The sequence below is a fragment of the Pleuronectes platessa genome, chromosome 2 (genome assembly GCF_947347685.1).
Source record: "Pleuronectes platessa chromosome 2, fPlePla1.1, whole genome shotgun sequence".
Lineage (NCBI taxonomy): Eukaryota > Metazoa > Chordata > Actinopteri > Pleuronectiformes > Pleuronectidae > Pleuronectes > Pleuronectes platessa.
The window spans coordinates 16,103,479-16,126,190 of record NC_070627.1 but is presented as its reverse complement, the minus strand read 5'-3'; the positions used below and the strand labels follow the sequence as shown (position 1 = coordinate 16,126,190).

At 40.9% G+C, this 22,712-nt stretch overlaps 1 protein-coding gene across 1 annotated transcript in view; it reads right to left on the bottom strand.

Moving 5' to 3' along the window:
* scn8ab (sodium channel, voltage gated, type VIII, alpha subunit b) overlaps positions 1-22,712 on the bottom strand; it is a 45,473-nt gene that overhangs the window by 5,510 nt on the left and 17,251 nt on the right. The window contains exons 7-27 of the mRNA XM_053444736.1: positions 20,895-21,116; positions 20,706-20,769; positions 19,703-19,844; positions 18,254-18,460; positions 17,888-18,169; positions 15,413-15,736; positions 14,072-14,204; positions 13,178-13,416; positions 11,869-12,042; positions 11,064-11,420; positions 10,654-10,827; positions 10,244-10,537; positions 10,159-10,164; positions 8,890-9,004; positions 8,061-8,215; positions 6,983-7,156; positions 3,326-3,448; positions 996-1,280; positions 861-914; positions 635-772; positions 75-179 (exon numbers count right to left, since the gene is read on the bottom strand). Of these exons, the coding sequence (XP_053300711.1) occupies positions 75-179; positions 635-772; positions 861-914; positions 996-1,280; positions 3,326-3,448; positions 6,983-7,156; positions 8,061-8,215; positions 8,890-9,004; positions 10,159-10,164; positions 10,244-10,537; positions 10,654-10,827; positions 11,064-11,420; positions 11,869-12,042; positions 13,178-13,416; positions 14,072-14,204; positions 15,413-15,736; positions 17,888-18,169; positions 18,254-18,460; positions 19,703-19,844; positions 20,706-20,769; positions 20,895-21,116 (3,767 nt within the window). The remainder of the gene's footprint in view (positions 1-74; positions 180-634; positions 773-860; positions 915-995; positions 1,281-3,325; positions 3,449-6,982; positions 7,157-8,060; positions 8,216-8,889; positions 9,005-10,158; positions 10,165-10,243; positions 10,538-10,653; positions 10,828-11,063; positions 11,421-11,868; positions 12,043-13,177; positions 13,417-14,071; positions 14,205-15,412; positions 15,737-17,887; positions 18,170-18,253; positions 18,461-19,702; positions 19,845-20,705; positions 20,770-20,894; positions 21,117-22,712) is intronic.

Genomic DNA, 22,712 nt, shown 5'->3' with positions numbered 1-22,712 from the left:
TTATTCTTGCTTAGAAATGTATGGTTACAAACCTGCATGGTGGTGAGCTTGAAGAGAGAAAAACAATTACTTACCTGAGGCCTGGGTATCGGTTTTTGTGGTTTCTTTGACCCTAGTTTCTTCATGGCATTGTAGTATTTCTTCTGCTCTTCTGTCATGAAGATATCCTGACCTCCAAAGTAAAGGGACAACAATAGTTTGGTTACAACCTGCAGGGATTTCACCCTTTTTTTCAAATTCTAATTCAAATATAATTTTTCGCATAAAATCTCATTTGGCTATTCTGACCATTCACTGTTTAAGGATGGAAAATTTGACAGCTCCCTTAAAAGTGAAGCCAAAGTCTTTCAACCACCACCTGGTAGATGGCTTCACTCTCGGTCATAAATCATCTTAGTGGAGGGGACATTGAATAAACTTAACAGTCAAAATCCATGTCAAGGGAAGGTTTTCTCAAAGATGGTTTCTGTCATTTCTGAGTTCTCATCACGCTGATGTTTGTCCAAGTGTTCGTTTTTCCAGTAAGTTTGGTCTTAATTAATATTGTTGGGTCAAACGTTGTGATCGACAGCTAACTTATCCTCAAGTCATCTTCAAGGCAGCATGTTCCGAGAATAGCAAAAATAAATCTTATCTTTTTCTTCTGCTGGTTGAAGTTGTCAATGATGACACCGATGAAGAGGTTCAGTGTGAAGAAGGATCCGAAGATGATGAAGATGACAAAGTAGATGTACATGTATAAGTTGTCCTCATAGAGGGGCTGGTCCCCCACCTGTGAAGTGTTAAAAAAGTGAAAATATGCAAGAAACGCTCCGGCACGTTGATGTGGAAGTCAGACTTAAAAACTATAAAAATGGTACCTTTCTAGAATCTATTGCTGCGTACATAATGTCCATCCAGCCTTTGAATGTTGCCTGTAAAGTGTGCAGAAACATTGTGTGAGCGAACTGATTAAACAAGACAGAAACAAGACGTGTCAAGCAAACGTTTCTCACCACTTGCAGGAGCGCCAGGTATCCAGCACCCACATTGTCAAAATTGATCTTGACGTTTTTCCATCTGACTTCCGTGAAGTTTGCTTCAATAAGGGCAAGACATTCTGATTTGTTGTTAACGCGATTGGGGTGGAAGTACGCCTCCTCTGTGTCATTGAAACAGAAGTAATACTTCCCAGCGAACAGGTTGACGCCCATGATGCTAAAGATTAGCCAGAAGATGAGACAGACCAGCAGAACGTTCATGATGGAGGGGATCGCACCCACCAGGGCGTTCACCACCACCTGAAGAGGAGAGCAAGGAAACGCAGCCGCTGCAGTCACACAGCAGCTACATGGAGATGTTGACACATAAAAAACATCAACACAAACATACATCGAAATGCGCATTCTTTTCCTCCATTAAAAAAAAATGCTAGCTGTATTTTCTGATTGGCAAAAGCTGAAGCCCTGAACAATAATAGCAGGGGGTGTAACAATACTTTCAGCCCATAGTTCCAATAACTCAAATATATCTTTTGCCTGATAAGAATGTAATTAAAAAAAATGTCTCTTATGTTTTGGTGAAATTAGTGATTAACAGACATTAGGACTATAATCTACACAAAACTTAACTGAAAAATAAAGGAGAAAAAGAACAGCATACTTAGACAGATGTTTGAGCAAAGCCTGAATTTGATTGGACTAAAATTCTCCACCTAAGTTAGCAAGATGCCAGATTTAAATGTCTTCACTATTTATAGCTATATGACATGAGATGTAACTGCACCCTCTGGCATTTTGTTATACAATATTTGCAATCCATTTTCAGCTCCATATGCATACTAATATATTGTATTGGACTGTGGCATGACTTATTGTTACCCCTCCTTAGAATCATATTATTTATCTAATTTTCCAGATTGTTTTATTCATGTATAACACTATATGCTCCAATATGTTACCAGCTAATCACTCTGTGTGATTATGTTTAGTTGGATTTGCGAAAATATAATAATAATATTTTTTTTAAAATCAATGTAAAGAAAACCACATGCTGCTAAGAAACTGTAAACAATGACTGTGTGTTACTGACACAGGATTACATTGTACAGTGTTACAAATGTACAAAGGAATATGCTGTGCGAGTTTACAACTTTACTGCACCAAAGCAGATTGGCTGTGTGGGAGAAGATACAACTTCAGGAGGAGGACTGTATGAATGTGCATTTACCGACACACATGATAACACAAAGCCAAATAAACCAAAATGACACTGGATAGGCAAACATCAAAACATTCGTTTCACTCTAGTGTTCTGCTTAATGTCATAACATTCTATGAATAAATAAATAATTGCAAAAAACTGCAAAATGGTGATCATGACAATCATGGCGATGAAATTCACTGGGGAGTGGTGAGCAAGGATGGCGAGGGAGGGGGGGTATGCAACCAGAAGTTTGTCGATCTTCCAGTGTGACAATGCCAAAGCCAAACTGTGATAAGATCAGATAACAGGACACTTGAGGCAGAGCGACAGTTAGAGGATGCCGAGCCTACACACGGACACAAGTTTCTTCTGCCCAGCAACAACCAGAGGCTGATCCAACCAATCACACATTAAACTGATGATCAGAAGAACCCCAAAGAAAATGACTGCTTTCTCATGCTGCACAGAGCCCTCCGGGGGTCACATGTTCTTAGAGCTATTGATGCGGAATCTGTTACACACAATTAAGGACAGATGAATCAATTGTGCGCACAATATAAAACTATTAAACAAATTAGTGTGCACCATTCCAGGGACAAACGTGCACCTTGCCAATTTATTTGCCCTTCATATGACGTCTGGGTGGCTCTGTAGCTCAGAAACAGGAATTGGTTTGCATGCTCGGATTGCATGAATTACATTAACCACATTAACTCTGTGATTATTCATATCAACCTCTTATTGTTCTCTCAGCTGATATTTAACATTTCAGAGCTGAGTGTTTATTATAATGTGTTGCATTATTCAGGTCAAAATCCCTATTGTGGTCCAGTCTTTCATAAGAATGTTTTGTTGCTAGTTTTAATGCAAAGCTCACTGCAATTTTTTTTTTTTTAACATAGTACTCAATTTATAACATGTGATAATGGAATGTGACAAATCAAATCGAATGTATTAATGACCATCTGAGATGATCTGCATCCATGCAAAAAGCTTCTCTTCGATAAAAGGGGGGTTACCTCAAACAAAAAAAAGTCCCCTCGGGAGACAAGTTTTTCTGAATTGCCATCTCTAGCATGCGTTGATGCTTTTATTTAATCGGCATGCAGAAGGACCAGCTGCCTGGTATCTTATGTCTTACCCTCATCCCTTCAAAACGTGACAGGGCCCTGAGGGGTCTCAAGGCCCTCAGTGTCCTTAGTGATTTAATCGGGCCTAGATCGGAGTAGCCCAACGCATTAGCTATAAGGCTGACTATAGACACCTACACAGATAGGGACAGAAGGAGTGGGAAAGACAGAGGCAAAAGAAGAGAGGAGCCACATAGTATTAGGAAATATAGAGAGAAAGATGGACCCTATATATACTGTAAGGATGGCTGAATGGTTATAAACAGATATACATCCATATATATATAGTTTCTATGTGCAAGTCGGTGTCTATATAACATGAGGGTAGGCAGGGGGTTCTTTTTCAGTGTGTTCGTTTGCTTATGTTTGGTTTAGTTTGGCAAGCCAGTCTGGCGTGACAACCAGCTTTAACAGCACAGTGACCACACCTGGAAAGAAACTTGTGGTTGACACAGTGAAAGGGAGAGAAGATAAAGAGTCAAACGAAGGGGAAAAAATCAGAGGAGAGATGTATTCACAAACACGAAATCAATGTGACACAATAATATACACGAAGTCCACGGTACACAACAGTACAGTTTCCACACCAGAGAGCACCGTATACTCATAGAAGGAGGGTGGGGGAGAGAAGAACGCAGAAGGTTGAGGACAACTTTCAGGGTTAGAAGAGAAAGGATAACCTGTGAAAGTAGGAGTCCCAACACAGCACACAAACCTTACCCTGGACCCTTAAACACCGACCCTTCCGTCGACCCTTTCAACAGCTGCACAACGTCTCTCTTAACTTAAAGAGAGACACAGTTAGAGGCACCTGCTGTGAGAGAGAGGACAGGTCATTGTTAGTGTAGAGGTTTGCATGGAACTGGGGATAAGTCATCTTCACAACACGTGGGCCACTTCAGAATATACTGGCTTTTATGCAAGTTTTTCTATTGGAGAATTAGGCACTGGGTCCAACCTCATAATCTTGAGAGCTTCTGTCCTCACATGTTATATCTATGAATTAGGCAGCATACAACCAAACTACACCCTTGGAGATTACAAGGAGACATATGATGGTATTCCAGTTTTCCTCTTTCCTTCCTCTAGTGCAGAGGTCTTCAACAGGGGGGTCGCGAAATGTTTGGTTGATTAGACAATTTTTTATATTTTTGATAATTTTGGATTTATTTTCAAACCCAATTTTTTTCCGCAAATTTAAATGTGTTTAAATACACATTAACATGCATCACACATATTGTGAGACTGATATGACCCTCTGCCTGACAACCTCCATCCATCCAAGCTTAGATAAGTTGTGTGCTACCCATCAGGGTCCGACATCTCACTAATGTGGGAGTATGTGTGACATCCATAGATGGCTTGAGGATTCACTGTCTCTTCTACATGTATGTTTAAAATAAAAACATGAATCTGTGAATTACTTTAATAGCTCAGTGTTGTATGCAAGATGTATGTTTATAAATGGCAGTGGCATGGCCACCCTGTACCTTGCACATGTTTAAATTAAAAACATGAATATATGAATCTGTGTAATATTTGAATAGCTTAGTATTGAATGCACAATAACAGGGTAGCTATGTTTTTATACGGCACTAGGCCCAGTTTAATACAAAACACAATTTTATACAATATATATAGTAGGGGGTCCCTGCTCCATCTCTCCACCAGTTTGGAGGTCCTTTGCCTGAAAAACGTTGAAGACCCCTGCTCTAGTGAGTTAAAGGGGTTTTGTTTATGTAAGAGATCTGCGAACACTGTTCCTGAATCTACTGGAACACTTTGCAATAATATGGAGGTAACGGCCGGACAACTGCTAATGTAATTGTCTGGCCCCAACAAAGTCAGTTAAGGGCCACATACGCAAATGCAGGCGAACATCATGTGAGGGATCCCTCTCCCAGGACGGAAAGAAGTGAAATAGCTGCCGTGTGAAATTGAACGCATCAAGAAAATACAAATATCTACAATATTGATTAGAAAAAACAGCTTGTAACATAATGGAGAAGTGTGTCCCTGTTTAATTATTTATACATTAGAAAATGTCTGATAGAGATGAAGGGAGCAGCAATGAGTTATTGGCAGTATTGGCAGAATATGTGAGTAGGCATATTGTATATCAAATAGTCTTGTTGTAATCATAGTCCACGAACATCTGCCATCCTGATCACATAATGCACCGATAAGACTCTTTTAGGGATCGAAAATAAGTAATGATCACAATCTAAGTTTGGAACATGCTGGATCCAGTGACAACCGCCAATTTTCATTATTCTTCACAATCACAGCAGAATGTTATTACCAAGTTATCTGGTAAAATATATATCATTCTCAATTGGACTTATTACTACGAATATATTGCCTGACATTGTAAAAGAGTAAATATTTAATTATAAATATTTGGTTGCTCCGACATGGGCTGATGATCCGTCCAGGGAGTTTCCTGCTTCTCGCCCATTGTCAGCTGGGTTTGCCTCCAGCTCCCAATCATCCTCAACTGGTAAGCAGTATACAGTCGATGATGGATGAATGTATAGTTGCTTCCACATATTTGTTCCATCCGATCTTTCTCATTCTTGTGGTATTAATGAGCACTTGGGCTCTAGGACAGCAACCAGAGATTCATTACACAAGTAGACACTTGATAACTCCCCAATACAACCAACTGTGGTATAAGCCCGATGATGTTAAATAAACAGCAGGAGCACATCATAAATTGATAGATCCTCATCATGTGACAGTATGTGCCGGCGTCACATGGTAAGAATATTAATATTGAAACGTGGACAGATAAGCACCTCATACAAAACGGGTGGTTATTGAATGACTTAAACCAGAAATTGAAACCACAACACTCTGTAAAACACATCATCAATTACGTGAATGCAAAGAAGCAGGGTTAAGGGGACTATATAGAAAGTGCATATAACAAGGAACATGTTCTGATTAATTTGCATACTACAACAATGATGAAGAGCGCTGTGAGGAAAACACAGCACCCTTCCCTTGTAATATCACATTAAATGCAGAGTTTCAAAGTCTATATTTCTGTACAGACTGGTTTATCTTATGGATACCCAATTCTGAGCTCCCCCGTATCAACAGAAGTATTTAAAGCTGCAGCCCATTGCAGACTGAATGTGGTCCCCTATGCACTACAGCCAAGCCTGGATTTCACACACAATAAATCACATGTGTCTCTTAAGCTGTTTTGTTACACAAGATAAAATTGAAATATAATATTTACTCAAGAAGTAGTGAAAAGTACACACTAGGTTTATGTCAAAAAATAAAACTATGACTTTAAGAAACAGCACAATTTGATCATTTTCTGCAGTATGAAGAAAAAGATTCATCTTCATTTTCTCAGTCGAACTCTTACCTATGTATTCGATATAATACAATAAACAATATTCAAAGTGTAAAGGCCATCATTGTGATAAAAGCATATTATTAGAACTTTGTCTAACATGAATGTAAAGAATACTTTTGTTGCTTAGAGAAAGTTCATCGATCCTATTAAATGTTTGAGTTGAACAGTGAGGTTGATCTCTCGGATCCATGGGTTCCTTTATTGTCTAGAAATATCATCATGAGAAGTAAAACCGCAAGAAATTACATTATTACACCATTGGGTATAAAACAAAAGGATGTGCAAATGTACTTACATCCACAATGAAGAAGTCCAACCAACACCAGGCATTAGTGAAGTACTTGACAAAGCCGTAGGCCACCCATTTGAGCAACATCTCCAGAATGAAGATGTAGGTGAAGACACGATCAGCGTACTCCAGAATGATTTTGACCGTCTTCCTCTGCTCGATGTACACATCCTCGAAGGCCTACAGGGCAGCAGAGGAGCAGCACACAGATGATGACTTACCACTCCATGACTGATACATTACACATGTTGATCCTGGAAATATGTGAACAAATAAATGAGGCCAGTAACACTTCACACATTTTTCCACTAAGTTAGGTTTAAATCAGATTGGTTGAGCGTTGATATCGGCTCAACCTCGCCACCTTGGCTCCCCCCCCCCCGATTGCTACTGCACAGACTCCAAATGCTCAAGATGGCAGCATTCATATCCAGTATATTTTGGCTTAATTTCAAGCCAGAGAGCGGAAGTGGAGACCCATTGCCCATCTTTATACATTGTCTATAATTTATAAAAAGAATGGCCGCCTTTTTAATCATTTTTGATTTTGATTTAAATTTTTTTTTAATTTTTCACCATTGTGGGTTTTTATTTGAGAATGACAAAAGCAGAAACTGGTTGACAAAGTAAATTTTTCACCAAGTCAAACTGCAACCTCTCTTCTTTTGCTGTATTGTCTGTATCTGTTCCTCAGCACATAAGTGTTTTTGATTGGCCACAGGCCTTTCCCCTCCAGAAAGCTGCAAACCTAAGCTGGATTCTGCCGGTTGAAAGGTTGGTGCATTACAGCACTTTGCTGTCCATTAGCAACAATCATATCAAGAGAAGCAGCCGAAGAAAAGCAGGAGGTGATCTTGCTGGCTCACATCCTTATAAGGAAATGAGAATCACTGTCTCTAAATGAATGACCCACTGTTGTTTTAATTATTCTGTCAATCTCCCCATCACTTGTTCTTCACATCTCTTACATTTATTGAGATAGGGCACATCACTGTGTATCTTTGTGTGTGCGTCCTAATAACAATTGGAAGTATTATGATGTTTATGAACATATGCATTTAAGCATGTGTATGTGAACTTTTACCAATGCGCCGCTGCTGAGCAGGATCATGAAGATGATGAGGGTTTCAAACCAGTTGTGTTCTACGATCAGGTAGCAGGTCTTTCTCAGGAACCACCAGTGTTTCCCCCAGCCGAAAGTGATGGGGACATCACAGCACTTGTATTTGGCCACACATTCTGTGTGACAAACATAAACAAGACTGTTGATAGAGACCAACAAACACAATGTATCTCAGTGGCCTTAAACCTGGGATAAGTCAAACATTTTGTATCATTATTGTACTGTAAAGCTTATTTTAAATCAAGAAATCTGGGAGAAAACTAGACCACTGCACTTCCTCTAGACTCTGTTTCCTGCCTTGGGGAAATCTGGCCTGGGATGGGGGACTTTGACCAATCACAGGACAGTTCAGAGAGACGACACTGCTATTGGCTGTTCTACTAAGTAGCTCCATGTGCATGTCCCTTTGGTGGTAAGCTTGTCCTAAATCCATGACGGAGAGTCCTAAAGGAAATGGACTTGGCAACAACTGCCTTCACTGCAAAGCAACCAAATAAAGGGACGATTTAAATATCCCAAAAAGAATCTCACAACGAACGCCATCAAACATGCGTGGACCCTCTGCGCTCAATGAAGCATCTGCAGCTGCATCTGCTTGATTGATGGGAGGGGCTAAGCACACAGAGCGTCCAACCCAAACATTAGCATCCTGAGGAAGAGACTAAACAATTTTCTAGTGATCCCACCTACTGCAGGTTTAACATAGCAATGTACATACACTATTAATAACAACATCTGTGTAATCATTGTTATCGTCTACCACGAAGTCATAGTAATAAACACCGCCTACCATCTGTCCAGCAGGCATCTGGGTCAAGGTACTCCTCCACCACCTCCACGACCGCCACCTCCTCCACGTCAGGCTTGATGTCTATTGTGCTGCCCTCAGACGAACTGGTGTCATCCTGTTGAGAGAAACAAGGGGAACGCAGAGATCAGTCGAGCCTCCTCGATGTGTCCGCGAACATAGGCTCAGCAATGAGACGCCCATACCATACGGATGCGGCACAGTTCCACTGCAGCCATTAAATTAAGGCCCCTTTGGGTTTATATGCATGACATGATTTATTGCTCCAGGTATGTTGCAGCCATGTAGTGCAGCTAATTCTCCCTCTGCCTCCCCTTGACACCTACAGTTTATTAACACTATAGAAGTAAGAATTGCTCTGAACAGGGCTCTCACCGAAGGTCTTTAAGTTCAGCTGTACCAATAAATCAAGTCATATCTTTCCGATGGGTCAAGGTGACTCAGGGCAGACTAGTGAAACACCAGCAAAACCTTAGCATTGTTGTTGTAATTAACTATACACATTTAGTACACACACACACATACACATACACACACACACACACACACAGACACTCAGCCAACTCAATTCACTCGAGAATGATACTGCACTTTGTAATCTTAAGTCGTCAGCAAAGGACTGCACTCTCTTCCTCTCCCCCCCTTTTCTCTTTCTCTCGACCAGACCAGATGGATCCCTGCTTCTCTGATTGGCTGTTAGCAGCTCTGTCTGTGTCTGCTCCCTGCAGAGGAGCCCATGGCTGGCTGTGGTGCAGGGGGAGAAGTGTTGTGGTTGGCTGAGGGAGCCCAGTGGAGTATGAACCTGGTGCAGGTGCAGTTGTGAAGCTGCTGCTGCCTCATCCCCTTTCTTCCTACTGAAAACCAGGTCAAGGTGACCCATGCTTCTTCAGGCTTCTGCGTCTGTCTATCCTTTCTCCTCCTACATTCAAACTGTACAGCGAACAACATATTTCTCTCAGTGGGACAGACTTTTGGTTTATGTCTGTCTGCAGGGTCAGCACTTTGCAGAAGTGTTATAGCTGTCTTGTCTAAGTGGATGTTCTGAAATGTCAAGTAAACTGAATGTTTTCAGAGTGGCAGCAGCAGATTGAGGCTAGGGAATAGCTTACATGGGGGTTGTGAACCTCTCAATAATCAACACTAATAATTTTAAACTGATTTTGAAACTTAATGTTTAAATTACCACACGTCTGTTGCATCTCTGAACTGCCTGAGATCTCCTATAAACAATGTCCACACAACCTACTCTACAATCTTCTTCCACACTAAAGTAAGGACATCGCTGCTGCCGTCTCTCCTCCATTCTCACACTCTTCCATTCAGTCCTTCTACTCACATCTTTGCTGTTCTCCACGTCTGATTCACTGCTGAAGTCTTCTGTGTTCAGATTTTCAAAGTCCGACTCCCCGACCGCGATGGGAACACAAACAGTAAGGTTGGGGTTATGGATGAAGGACATGTAGTCCTCATCAATCATATACTTCCCCACGCTGCTTCCAATGCCGCTGGTGGTGCCATTGCCGTTTTTGGCATAGTCCAGTTCACGGTTGATGTCCACAGTGTGGTTTGCGATGCAGTTTAGCTTCTTTTCATACATGTCATCCAGAGGCTTCTGTTCATCCTCTATAGGCTGTGATGTGAACAAAAAAAAGGCCATTAGAAAACATGAATGTCATCACAGAGATCTGATAAAGACACGTTTGTTTAAAAACAGAATTATTCATAAAGATGTTTACTTATACTGACCTTCTTAAGCACTGTGGCCACAAAGACACGCATGTTGACCTTGAACCAGGCAATCCCTATCTTAATGCGGGCGACTGCGAGCTGGAGGTTGTTGGGCTCCCCATCATCATCTGTAGCGGCGAGGTTGTCAGCACTGAATGAACTCAGCAGCAAGGCCAGGAACAGGTTCAGTACCTTGGGGAAAACCACCAAACAAGCTGAAACACTCGCAGTTTGAAGATGGACGACATGACAGCTCTCCAAAAGTGAAGCCAAAGCGACTCGATCGCCACCCGTATCCAAGACATTTTAACTTCATTTTTATACAAAGGGAGGATGTGGAGCCCTGTCATCCATCTTCATATAAAGTCGTTGCTGTAAATACAATTGGGACACTGTAATTTATTATTTATGTATTTGTCTTTTCTTACCACCAGGTTTCCGATGACCATGACCATCATGAAGACAGTGAGACACATGGTCTGTCCTGCCACCTCCATACAGTCCCACATGGTCTCAATCCACTCCCCACACAACACTCTGAAGACAATCAGGAAGGAGTGGAAGAAGTCATGCATGTGCCAGCGAGGCAGCTTACAGTCCTCCGCGATCTTACACACACAGTCCTTGTAATTTTTGCCAAAGAGCTGCATGCCCACCACGGCAAAGATGAAGACGATGATGGCCAGCACCAGGGTCAGATTACCCAGAGCTCCCACAGAGTTACCGATGATCTTGATCAGCATGTTGAGGGTGGGCCATGATTTGGCCAATTTGAACACTCGTAACTATGAGAGAAATAGGAAACATGAGTATTACAAAGTTATTCATATTGGAAAAGTGACAAAAATGATGTGACTATGAATTGACTCAAAATGCTTTGATTTCAGCATCTCTGACAAGGAGGTTATGTTTTTCCCTTGGTCTATATATTTGTTTGTATTTTGGGGGATTTCCATGGGACTTAGTAAGAGGATGGGACATGGGCCAGGACAGAAAACATTATATTGGGCCACAACATTCTTGATAATTAATGGAAAATACTGAATAGACAAAGAAATCTCATGATGGTTAACATGCTATGGGGCTCTTCCACAGAAATATATATAATAAAGACAATGCAGCATGATGCAAAAAAAATATTTTTTAGCCGAGGCTTCATTTCTTATTAATAATATGACCTGTGCATAACGGATTTAACAGGTTAACATTCTGTCTCTAAGCCTTCTCACTTACCAATCGGAAGGACCTGAGCACTGACAGACCTTCCACATCCGCCAGTCCCAGTTCCACTAAACTCAGGGTCACGATGAAGCCATCAAAGCAGTTCCAGCCTTCTTGAAAGTAGTAGTAGGGATCCATGGCAATCAGTTTGGCAAACATCTCGGCAGCAAAGATGCCTGTGAAAACCTGTAGACCCACACAGAAGTGCCCATTGAGTTTGAATGGAATTCCACAAATTTGGGAATTAATTTACAATTTTCCCACATAATTCAATGTAATTAAACATCTAAGGAAATGATATGACAGCTGCTCGGTGACTAAATATAAACTTGAACCTGCTGCCGGCCCTCGCTGTGGCGACATCTCACTTGAATTTCTACCCCACCAACTTTCGATGGAATATTTTGTGCCGACCATGGTGAGCACAGGTAACAAGGGTCAGTTTCTAGAGAGGGTGTCTTAAAAATGGTGGCCCTAAAGGCAAACATAGAGGAACCTGAGAATAAAAACAATTAAAAATTGTTCCAAAGGAGGAATTGCAAAAAGCAGTTTGCTTACGTTGCATTTTGTTTGATGTAGTACTGATTAAGGACAAAATATTTGACTGAAAGGCCCTTTGACAGGGCAAGGTCACAGAGCAATGGCATCGTGTTCCAGCAGAGCTTGTATGGAGCTGTCGTGCTGTGATCGTTTCCCATATTGTCCACCTAATCATTCCTCTGACTTCAGTTCCTGTTCACCCCTGACTACATGCCAATATCGGTGATCTCATTTCCTGTCTCAGCCCTGACACTGGGCCAATACTGCTGACCTCAGGCAGCTGTGCTACACTGATGTGTGCCAGCGGGGGTGGAGCTAAACGGCCGCTGTACATCTGGTTAATATGTAATTCGCTAAAACAGTCCTGTGCAGTCAGTGACCAACCTGATTAACATCACCGCTATGCTTTTGTGTGCGTGTGTGTTCATCATTTGGAAAGAGTTCAGTCGAGTGGAGGTAAGCGGGATGCAACGGAAGCAGCAGATTGACCTGAGTAGGGGCGATGGGAGTTTGGGGAGCAGGCTGGCTGGCTGCATTGAAATGGAACTAAATCTTTAATGAGACCCCATCAGAGTCCTATATCCACTATGTGTGCGTATACTTAAGTGCACATACCGAATGATGCATTGATGTATTGGTTTGAGGTTATGTAGGTGGGGCTAACTGAACCTGCAATGCCTCTGTAACTCCTGAGAGAGATGATGAGCTTCAAGACATGGAAGTTTAAGAAAACAACAGCAGTGGTGCAGTGAGCGACAAAACAGGAGCTTTGGATTCTCACCAGGTTACCAACGGACAGAACCCCCTCAAACTGTTCAGTCATGGGGTAGTGCTCCATGGCCATAAAGAGGGTATTGAGGACAATGCAGATGGTGATGGCCAGGTCCACAAATGGGTCCATGACAATCAAGTAGGTGATGTGCTTGATCTTCAGCCACATGGGAAAGCACTCCCAGATGAGGAAGGTGTTGGCGAACTTGTACCAACAGGGAGGACACTTCCTCTGAGACTCCTCCAACTCTGCAGGAGGAGATGAAGAAGAAAGGAAACCAAAACGATTTGAGTTAGTCTCTACAGTCACAAAGCAAAAATGTTTGTCTAGTTTTTTTACCTCCATCAAAGGAGGACATGTTTTCCCCACTGTCCGATTGTTGGTGGCTTTGTTTACACAAAAACTACGCAACGGAAACTTGGAGGACCAAACCCATTAAAGTTGTGTGCGGATCAGGGGACGGATCCGGGATATTTTGTTCCCTTTCTTTAACATTGTGAGATAGCTTGTCTTTAAAAGTTGTCATTGATTTCCTGGAGAATATTTCATCTTAATCTCTATTTGATATGAAAAAATGTATACAATATGATCCAAATTAAATTAAGTGTGGTTTCAAAAGGGGACCATTGGACCTTTGTGGAGGTATGCACTCACTGAGTGCTATTCTAGATGTTTCCCTATGTTTTCTAGTGATTAGCAGACACGATCTATACTCGGATGTCTTGTCTGCATAAAGAAAATGTCTGTATTTACAGTAAGAAGTACTGTGTTCTCTAAACCTCAGCTTGACTGAGCTGCGATAACTCGTATAACTTGTATAAATCCACCAACAAGAAGCAGACAAAAGCTGAGAGTTTGTTCATGTCAGTAAGCTGATTTGAAGAAGAAAAGGAAAACATGTACCCTCTAATAGTGTGTTGGTGACCACACTCATCTGACTGTTGGCCCGGTCCTTTCCTTTGAACGAGCAGTTGAGCTGATCCACAGAGACCATGAGAGAGCCAGACTGCTTCTTCTTAATCTCCACGTCTGTAGTCTGTACTCAGAGAAAGACATGATGTCAGTCAGAGATAGTACTCACATAACTAAAACAAACTTAACCAACACGCATTAAACTCATGCTCGTAGGGTTCCTAAATGTTAGATAATGACCTTGCTTTACTCAGAAAATAAAAAACCTTGTATGATAAACACAGCTCTTCGTACCAGATTATCTCGCCTATTTTAGCTCTAAATTGCGTGTAACGTTTCAACCTCATACTGCAAATTCTCAAAGAGATGCCTTAATGTACCACTAGTGAGCTCTTTACTAAATTCTAATATTTGAGATGAGACATTTTTCAAATTACAATTACATATTTTTTTTGTTATTGTATTAACATTAAACATATTTCGGCTTTTATTTGAGAATTCACAATGCACTTTAAAAACCCTGCATGGTTTGCTCTTTAAGATAACTGCAACACTAAATTGCATGCATAGGCATGCATGCCAAAAACAGAGGGAACTATGAAACATAATTACACCATGCTACATTTTAAGAGGTAAAAATATAAAAGCAGGTATATTGGTTGAGGATTAAAGAGGGATATACCATGCTAGCTGCAATGAGGAGAAATATTCTTGTAGAAATAAAATACAAAAGTTTCATATTTGTTGCTGCACTGTCCAAGGGCTCAGGAGCAAGGGGATAAATTGGGCCAGGAAGGGAAGATAGGGAGGCAAGAAGGGAGTTTAAGTAAAAGAAGAAAAGAAATAAGAAAAGAAAAAAGTAGAAAAAGATAGAAAGAAGTATGAGTATGGAAAGTCATTAAGAGTGGAAAAAGGTAGAACTCAGTAATGAGTATTTATTCCTGTAAAATGTTCAATAGTCTAGTGACAGGATTGATAAGGTAGGTTGTAATCATATTGCATTATTATTAGATATTAATCAAAGAACTGATAATCATGATGCTAGTGAGGCAGTGAGTTTGTGGATAGTGTTTCAGCTGCTTAGTGCTGTTACAAAAGGATGAGGCACACACAGGGAATTAGAGTCTAAGTTGAAGTGTGAGCATTAGATAAAATATGAAGAATTTGGATATCGGGTAGGAGAAGGGAGTTACTGAGTTTAGGGAAAAGCGGAACAGGAGGTTGTGAAGGAAAAGCTGCAGAGACCAGGGCCACCACCATCATGCCTATACTGTATTGGTGTCCCATGGACGTCCTTACACTGTCATCAGTGGCTGCCTTATCTATTTTCACCTCAGGCAGAAGCCGTCTTCCGGGCCCAGGTCCTATGAGAGACACCACGCCATTGCAGTCCACTGTGCTGTTCCTCTTCCCTCCAGTGTGGGGTGCCAGTGGGTGGATGCGCGATGAGCCTTGACTGAAACCACTATAGCTGTTGCGGCGGTAAGGGATAAACAGGGAGCCCCGACGGTCTTCGCTCTCCTCAACTGTACTATGCTCATCATCCGCAAACTCGTTCTCTGAGCCCATGTCCTTGGAACGGCCTTTGAAGCTGAAGATGCTGCTGCGGCTGTTGTGGCGCGACATAAAGGGCGAGCCTGGGATGCTCAGTAGTGACTGAAATGAGAGATGGGTGCAGAGAAAGAGAAGAAGGAGTTACTACAAACAACAGAAGTAAATTGTCGTGTAAATATGAAAACATGTCACATAATGGCAGAAAAACATGTCAATTTGCATTATCTTTTAACAAAGTAAAATATAATTTTTAGCTTATATTAACAAACAATATGACTATACCATTGCAATATAGTGAAACATTTTAATGAAACAGAATCGAAATTCTAATGATTTTATAAATGTATTATTTTCCTTATCATGAGAGCAATGTTCTAGTGGCCAGAAAGTGAGGGCAGGCAAGGCAGCGAGACAGCAAAGCTGCAGCCCAACATGTGTAACAGTGTGTAAAGTGTGCAGCATGATGAGTGTTGAGTGAGGAAGGACTAGAGGAGCCATTCAAGACATCAAATATGCAGCATAAGGAGCTGTGACTCAAGGGAAGACAGCCATTGGACTGACACAGCAAACGTACCATCTAGACTCAATCTAAGGCCTGATCAACCTGACCATCTTCAAATGGAGGAGGCTGACAGTGAGCAGCTCCCCAGATCCACCAGAAAAAGAAAGAAGTTTCCTTTACCACTACCATCGGCACTTTACCTAAGAGCTGCTGGGACACGAGTGCAGCTGTACGCTGGCACTTGGGGGAGGATATTAACCACCAATTTCAAGTTGAGAATGCTGAGATTCCAAGAAGTGTAGGGTAGCAACTTATCAGGGAACCACAGGTGAATGCTTTTAGCTCAATGCCGCACAAGCTCGTCCAGTTTCACTGAACAAAAACCGTGTCATCCGCAGAGCCAAAGACGTAATTGCTGAGCACAGCTTAAGAATGAACTTGCCTCTGGATTTGTTTCACCACTCTGGTTCAAGATCAAGGTCAAAATTATAACTGGGTGCACCATCAATGACACCTTGTTCTCTGTGGTGATGAACAAGCTTGTGGAGTTTTACTGGGGACCTGACAGCCACTACAGATCCCATAACAGGCTGCAGCTAAATTCCGCAGGGACTCAAGAGGCTTTTGAGACAGACCTACATAAGCTTCAAACCACCTATATCCTAAACTTTCCAACAGAAGAAACCAAAGATTGAGAGGTTGTTCTGCTGGGCTGCAGCACTGCAAGCCCCATGATTCCAACTGTAACTGAGAGGCCAGTAAAAAGCTAAGGTCAGGTTTTTGACTGCCCATTTAGCGCCTCAACATCCATCTTATTAGGGCTGCTCAATTATGGAAAAAATCATAATCACGATTATTTTGGACAATATCGAAATCACGATTATTCAAACGATTATTATGTGCCCTTATTCTGAAGTCTATGCTTAATTCTTTAAAGGACTGTCACGGAAGTAGGTAAACACCAATGACGGCTGCGTGTCTTATTCCTCCGTGAAACCAGGATATCGGTGCCCGGTTATTCAAACCCTTAAAGATGGCAACCCTAACAATCTCCAAAAAAACACTTTGTAACTGGGAACTTTTAAATTTCCTCTCATTATTAAATGTTGTCGTTGGATTTACGATTTACGACCAAATCTTGAAGATCATTTCCCAACCTATGAGTGTGGATACAGATTTAAGCAATAAGGCCTGCAAGCATACTATCATTTATTTCAGAGACTTGGAAATTCCAATGGAATCCTGGCCTATGCAAAGGACTGGCAGATGTTGGAGAGGTAGGCTGAAGTTCACCCAGCGCTCTTTGATCTCAGCTGAGAGACCAAACATCATTCTCTGGTCTGAAGCCACCAAACAAATGATCTTGCTGAAACTGGTCATCCTTTTGGCAGGATGTTGCAAGAATTTGAATTCAGGGTTTCGAAGCCCAATCTCTAAAACTCATTACACCCTAATCATGGAAAAAGAGAGGAGACTAAGAGCGATTGGCGACACCACTGAAGCAGCAGAAAGAGCCTCAATATGGCTATGGCTCAAGAGAGGAGGACAAGGGGAGAATTTAGCCGATTTTCCTTCTGAACACAAGCTAAGCTTGGTTACCTGGATAGGATCTACGATGTTGAAAGACAAGAAGCATCTCCAGGATTCCAGGAACATAACTATTAAGGTGTCCAAGAGCAGGGATGTTGTATTTACACATGCTAAGTCCAATGTTATGTATTTACTTTATTGTTTTTTCTTGCTAATTTTACCTGGTTCATGATGGATGTCTTTCTCCCCAGCCGGCTTCCAGGGAAACGAATGCTGCTTTTCTTGCTCCCATCATCGGACTCAGACTTAACAACCTTTTCACTGTCTCCCTTCTCTTTCTCTTGCTCTTTCTGACGCCATTTCTTTTTGCGATTGCGACGTTCCTTGGCACTCTTGGAGCTCAGCTTGGAAACCTCAGAGGAGCTGCGGGACAAGTGCCCCCCTCCTTCATCTTCTAACGCAGCCTCGGACACAGTGCCTGCAGATGTCGCCATGGCAGCCGCCTGAGAAAAGAACGTGGCACATGACAATCATACATTTTGAAAATTGGGTAAATGTGTATATGACTTAGATAGAACGAGACCTACCTGTGTTTCCTCCTGCTGCCTCTTCAGCTGCTCAAGCATGGCCTTGAATTCTGCCTCTTTTTGCTCCGCCTCCTCAATAGTGGCCTGGTTCTGCTCCTCATAAGCCATGGCCACCACAGCCAAGATGAGATTCACCAGGTAGAAGGAGCCCACGAAGATGACAAGCACAAAGAAGATCATGTAGGTCTTCCCTGCGGCTCGCAGAGTCTGACAGGAAACAGACAAATCAATGAGCATGAATCAGAGATTTAGAGCAACTTAACACGGATGTTTTAGATTTACAGAGAAATCTGTCCAACTGAAAAATAATTGCAATGCATCTCCATAAAACCTGACTTTTTTTTCTCTACAGTAATTTCTTATTTATTCAGAGATTGTATGTATATGTGCATTGAATCAGCAAGGCTAGTCCTTCCATATCCAGTTCATGGCTATCTCCAGGAATGAAGGCTAGAATTCTCAATTTTCACACACTTAATCATTCTCTCGCACACACATTCTTCTACATCTATCTTAGTGAGGACACTCAATGGCATAATGCATTCCCTTGCCCCTTACTCTAACCCTCATAACTAAATACCCGACCCCAAGCATTATCCTAACCCTTATCTAAACCTAATTCTAACTCTAACCCTAAAGTAGTTTCAACATTTAAACAGCCCTTTGAAAATGTGAGGACCAGCCAAATGTCATTACTTTCCAAAATGTCCAAAAAGGTACATGCTCAAACGGTCCTCACAAAGATATAAGTACGAGTACACTCACACACACAGATACATAGAAAGAGAAGGAGAGAGACAAGAACAGTGTTTGGCCCAAATTAAGTGAATATACTGTGGTGGTGCAGGTCTGTAACAGTAATGAAATGCTAGTGTTGTGTGCAGAGAGGATTAGGGTTAGGTGTTAAAGAAGACATAAAAATAAATTATAATGTTTCAGTATTCTCTTAAAAATACATTTGACAGAGAATATGACATATATATATATATATATATATATATATATATATATATTATATAATATACAGTAAAAAAAAAAATTAATTCAATACAATTGACCCAATTATTTCCCCCGCAAATGAAATATGAACATAACTCTAGGGGCTCCTCACACAGTTGTGGCTACAGTATGTCTGAACAGCTGCCCTTGCTTTGCTTTTATTCGAAGGGCAAATGAACTGAGGGGGGAGCTGCTGGAGGGCACTTTTGCTGATTCATTCAGGTATTAGAGTGACGATGTATACATTTTTTATGATGAAGTTGGGACAAAACTCATTAGTACTGCTTAGCGAGTGTTATAATACTATGGGTAGCTGTGGAGGACTAGAGAGGGTTTTCTAAAAAAGGTGCAAGGAAGGTCAAAGTGTGAAAAAAGTCACTCCTTGCTTTTTGCTTCCTCTGCACATTTGAGGCTGAAGAGACATAAGAATTCAGGAAAACCAAGCTTTACCAGCATGTAGAGATTTTCCCAGAAGTCCTGGGTCATGAGTCGAAAAAGGGTGAGGAAAGCCCATCCAAAGCTGTCAAAGCTGGTGTAGCCGTAGTTGGGGTTCATTCCGGCTTTCATACATGTGAATCCCTCTGGGCAATTTCTGAGAGGAACACAGCATGTTAACAAATTACTGAAGTGTGTCATTTCAGCACTGACAGATGTATACATATTACGACAAGTTCCAATAGTAACATTAAAATGAAATTGAACAGGGTCTTGATAGGGCTAAGTGTGTTTTATCTTTGTTGTTATTTTGCTGATGCAGTCATGTTTTCAGGCCATGTACATTAATAGTAGGAGGGTATTGATAAGCCTTACCTTAATATTTCATAACCCTTTCAAAAGGAAGAGAGTGTAGCCCATAAATTATGAATGCAAGTTTGACTGCTTACACTGTGTATGTGTATGTTTATGCAAACAGTCTCAATATAGTAATAAATACAGTACAATGTCATTATTTTGATTTTTTATATGCCAGAAAAGGCCAAAATGTGCTAAAATGTTCCAAGCCTGAATATTGGCCTCGGTAATGACTATATCTACATCAGCTGCATTTGTTTGTCTGTTAGTTAGCAGGATACACAAAAAATCATAGTCACTGTTTTCATTGATGCTGACATAAAAATCAGGCGCATATTCAGGGCCATTCTAGTTAGGGGTTTTCTTTTTTGCTGCTGTTTACACTCTATCCATTGGACTGTTTGTTTGTCAGATGTTTTGTTTGATTGTCAATAGGATTACCCAAAAACTAAATAATGGATTTACAAGAAACTTGATGAACCTTCGGACGGTCAGTTGGGCGAGTTTGTCTGATGTTGAAAAAATTGTAAACCCATGATAACATTACTGGTATTGTGTGTAAGTGCATCACGAGACATATGGATGACCAACGGAAACACTTTAGACACCTGCAGCCCATACATATGCAGGCATGAAGATGGTGAGGGGAGCACTGACTTACCCTGAGTCAGAACTATTTCCACATATTAGAGCATCGATCTGACCGTGGAGGAAGTAGAAATTTTCTGTGGGGAAGTAAAGAGAACACATAAAACTATACTAAGAGAAAGTAATTGCACACAAGCATATACAACAACATGTATGTAGTTATATGAAACTAGTTTAATTAAAAGGGAAAGTAATCTCTCACTTTTATCCATGACGTACGTGCCCCAGTCAAAGCCCCTGCTGCCATTTGGCAGGTACTGCTCGGTCATGTTGATTGGCCAGTTTACACATTTGTTTCGCAGGTTACCCATGAACAGCTGCAATCCAATCAACGCGAACACGCCAAGACAGAATACTGTCAGGATCATCACGTCCGACAACTTCTTCACAGACTGGACAAGAGCGCCCACAATGGTCTTCAAGCCTGTCAATTAATGTACAATAAACACATGCACAGAAACACGCACACACAAATGTGCACGAATGCACACATATGAGAACAGAAAACTCATATACACTCGCGCACACACACACACAGAGGTAGGCCAATAAAAAGACTGGCAACTAGTGGCAAAGCAAAATTTACAAAAAATATTTTGTTTAACAGGCGCAGTTCGGAGCTGACTCAAGTCTGAACTATTTCAAATGACTCAAAAATGACAGCAGTGGACTAAAATTAAAGCAGTGTCACAATGATGATGGTCAAACTAGTTGTAATGAATCTGCTTGGATCATGTCATATCATAATATGTCATATCCAATCATATTGGGTTGTATTGTATCCTGAACTATAAAATCGCATCTTAAAAACTATAGTCGTCTTTCTTTAATTTCTATAGGATTATGTAATTGCTACTTAAACAACCATTGAACCGAAGCGACATGATAAATCCCCAGTAGAGAGAAGAAACCCTGTGAAAGGTATTCGGAATTTGGTGCTATCTAAACATAAATAATGTAGGCTCTGGGTAATAACAGTGCGGCCATTCCTATAAGGTTATAAAAAACTCTGTGTGTGTGTGTGTGTGTGTTTATTTGTGTTTGTGCGCTTTAGGGCTTAATATCTGCTGTCATGTGGAGAGGAATAGAAACACGTTGTTCCGCATCTCCATGTTTCCCGGAAGGAGAAACTGTCTCTTCTTTCCTTTGCTGATGTTCTTTCTGTTGACTTCCATTGTTTCTCTCCATGCTCACTTTGATAGGTCTTTGTTTAATATTACTAATCTTGAGTAGTAATAGTAATAGTGCTCCCATGTCATCAAACTACTGTCTTGTGTTTATGTTTTCCTAACTACTGTAATAGAGTCAAAGAAATATGACTGTATAGCTAGTGTCATTAGAAAGTCAAAAATCTCTCTGTAAAATAAAGTTTATCGATTGTGGATGGATCCAAAGAGAGCTGCAGATCATTGGTAGAATTTAGAAGCTAGAACATTGCACTACTCCAATCGACAGTAGTATTTGCTAAATATGATTATCTTTCTCTTATTTCTTTTGTAAGCACCACTTGACTGTTTACAGTTTTACCATTGACTGACATGCACAAACCCACATGTCAGCGATCTCTTACTTAAATTGTTGGTATTAAAGTGGACTTTGCATCAGCATGGTTTCAAAGTCCGAATGGAATGTGGTGAGAGACTGAATCTGGCTAAATATGGGACTCCAATAATGTGTGTTTTCTTGCATAATATGTTTGTGTGATATTTGGGGCATTAATTGAACAGTAGAGATCAGATCATCAGTGACATGGCTCTTTAAGATTAAAGACTGTGGGTGTCAACGATTTTGGTTGTGTCATTTGGGAGCTTCCTGTTTTGCTCTTTTTTTAACATGATGACAAGGTTTCACCAGAATTTTTTTTAAATCTAAATCTAATCACAATTTTGAGTAGTAAACTACAAAGGCCTACAAAAGAAAATTATTCAATTATTAGTTTAAAAAATGAGCCTTTCCTTATACCTTTAAATGGTGTTTTTGGTCGTTCATCGTGATTCATGACGGATTTTAAACCTAGTTT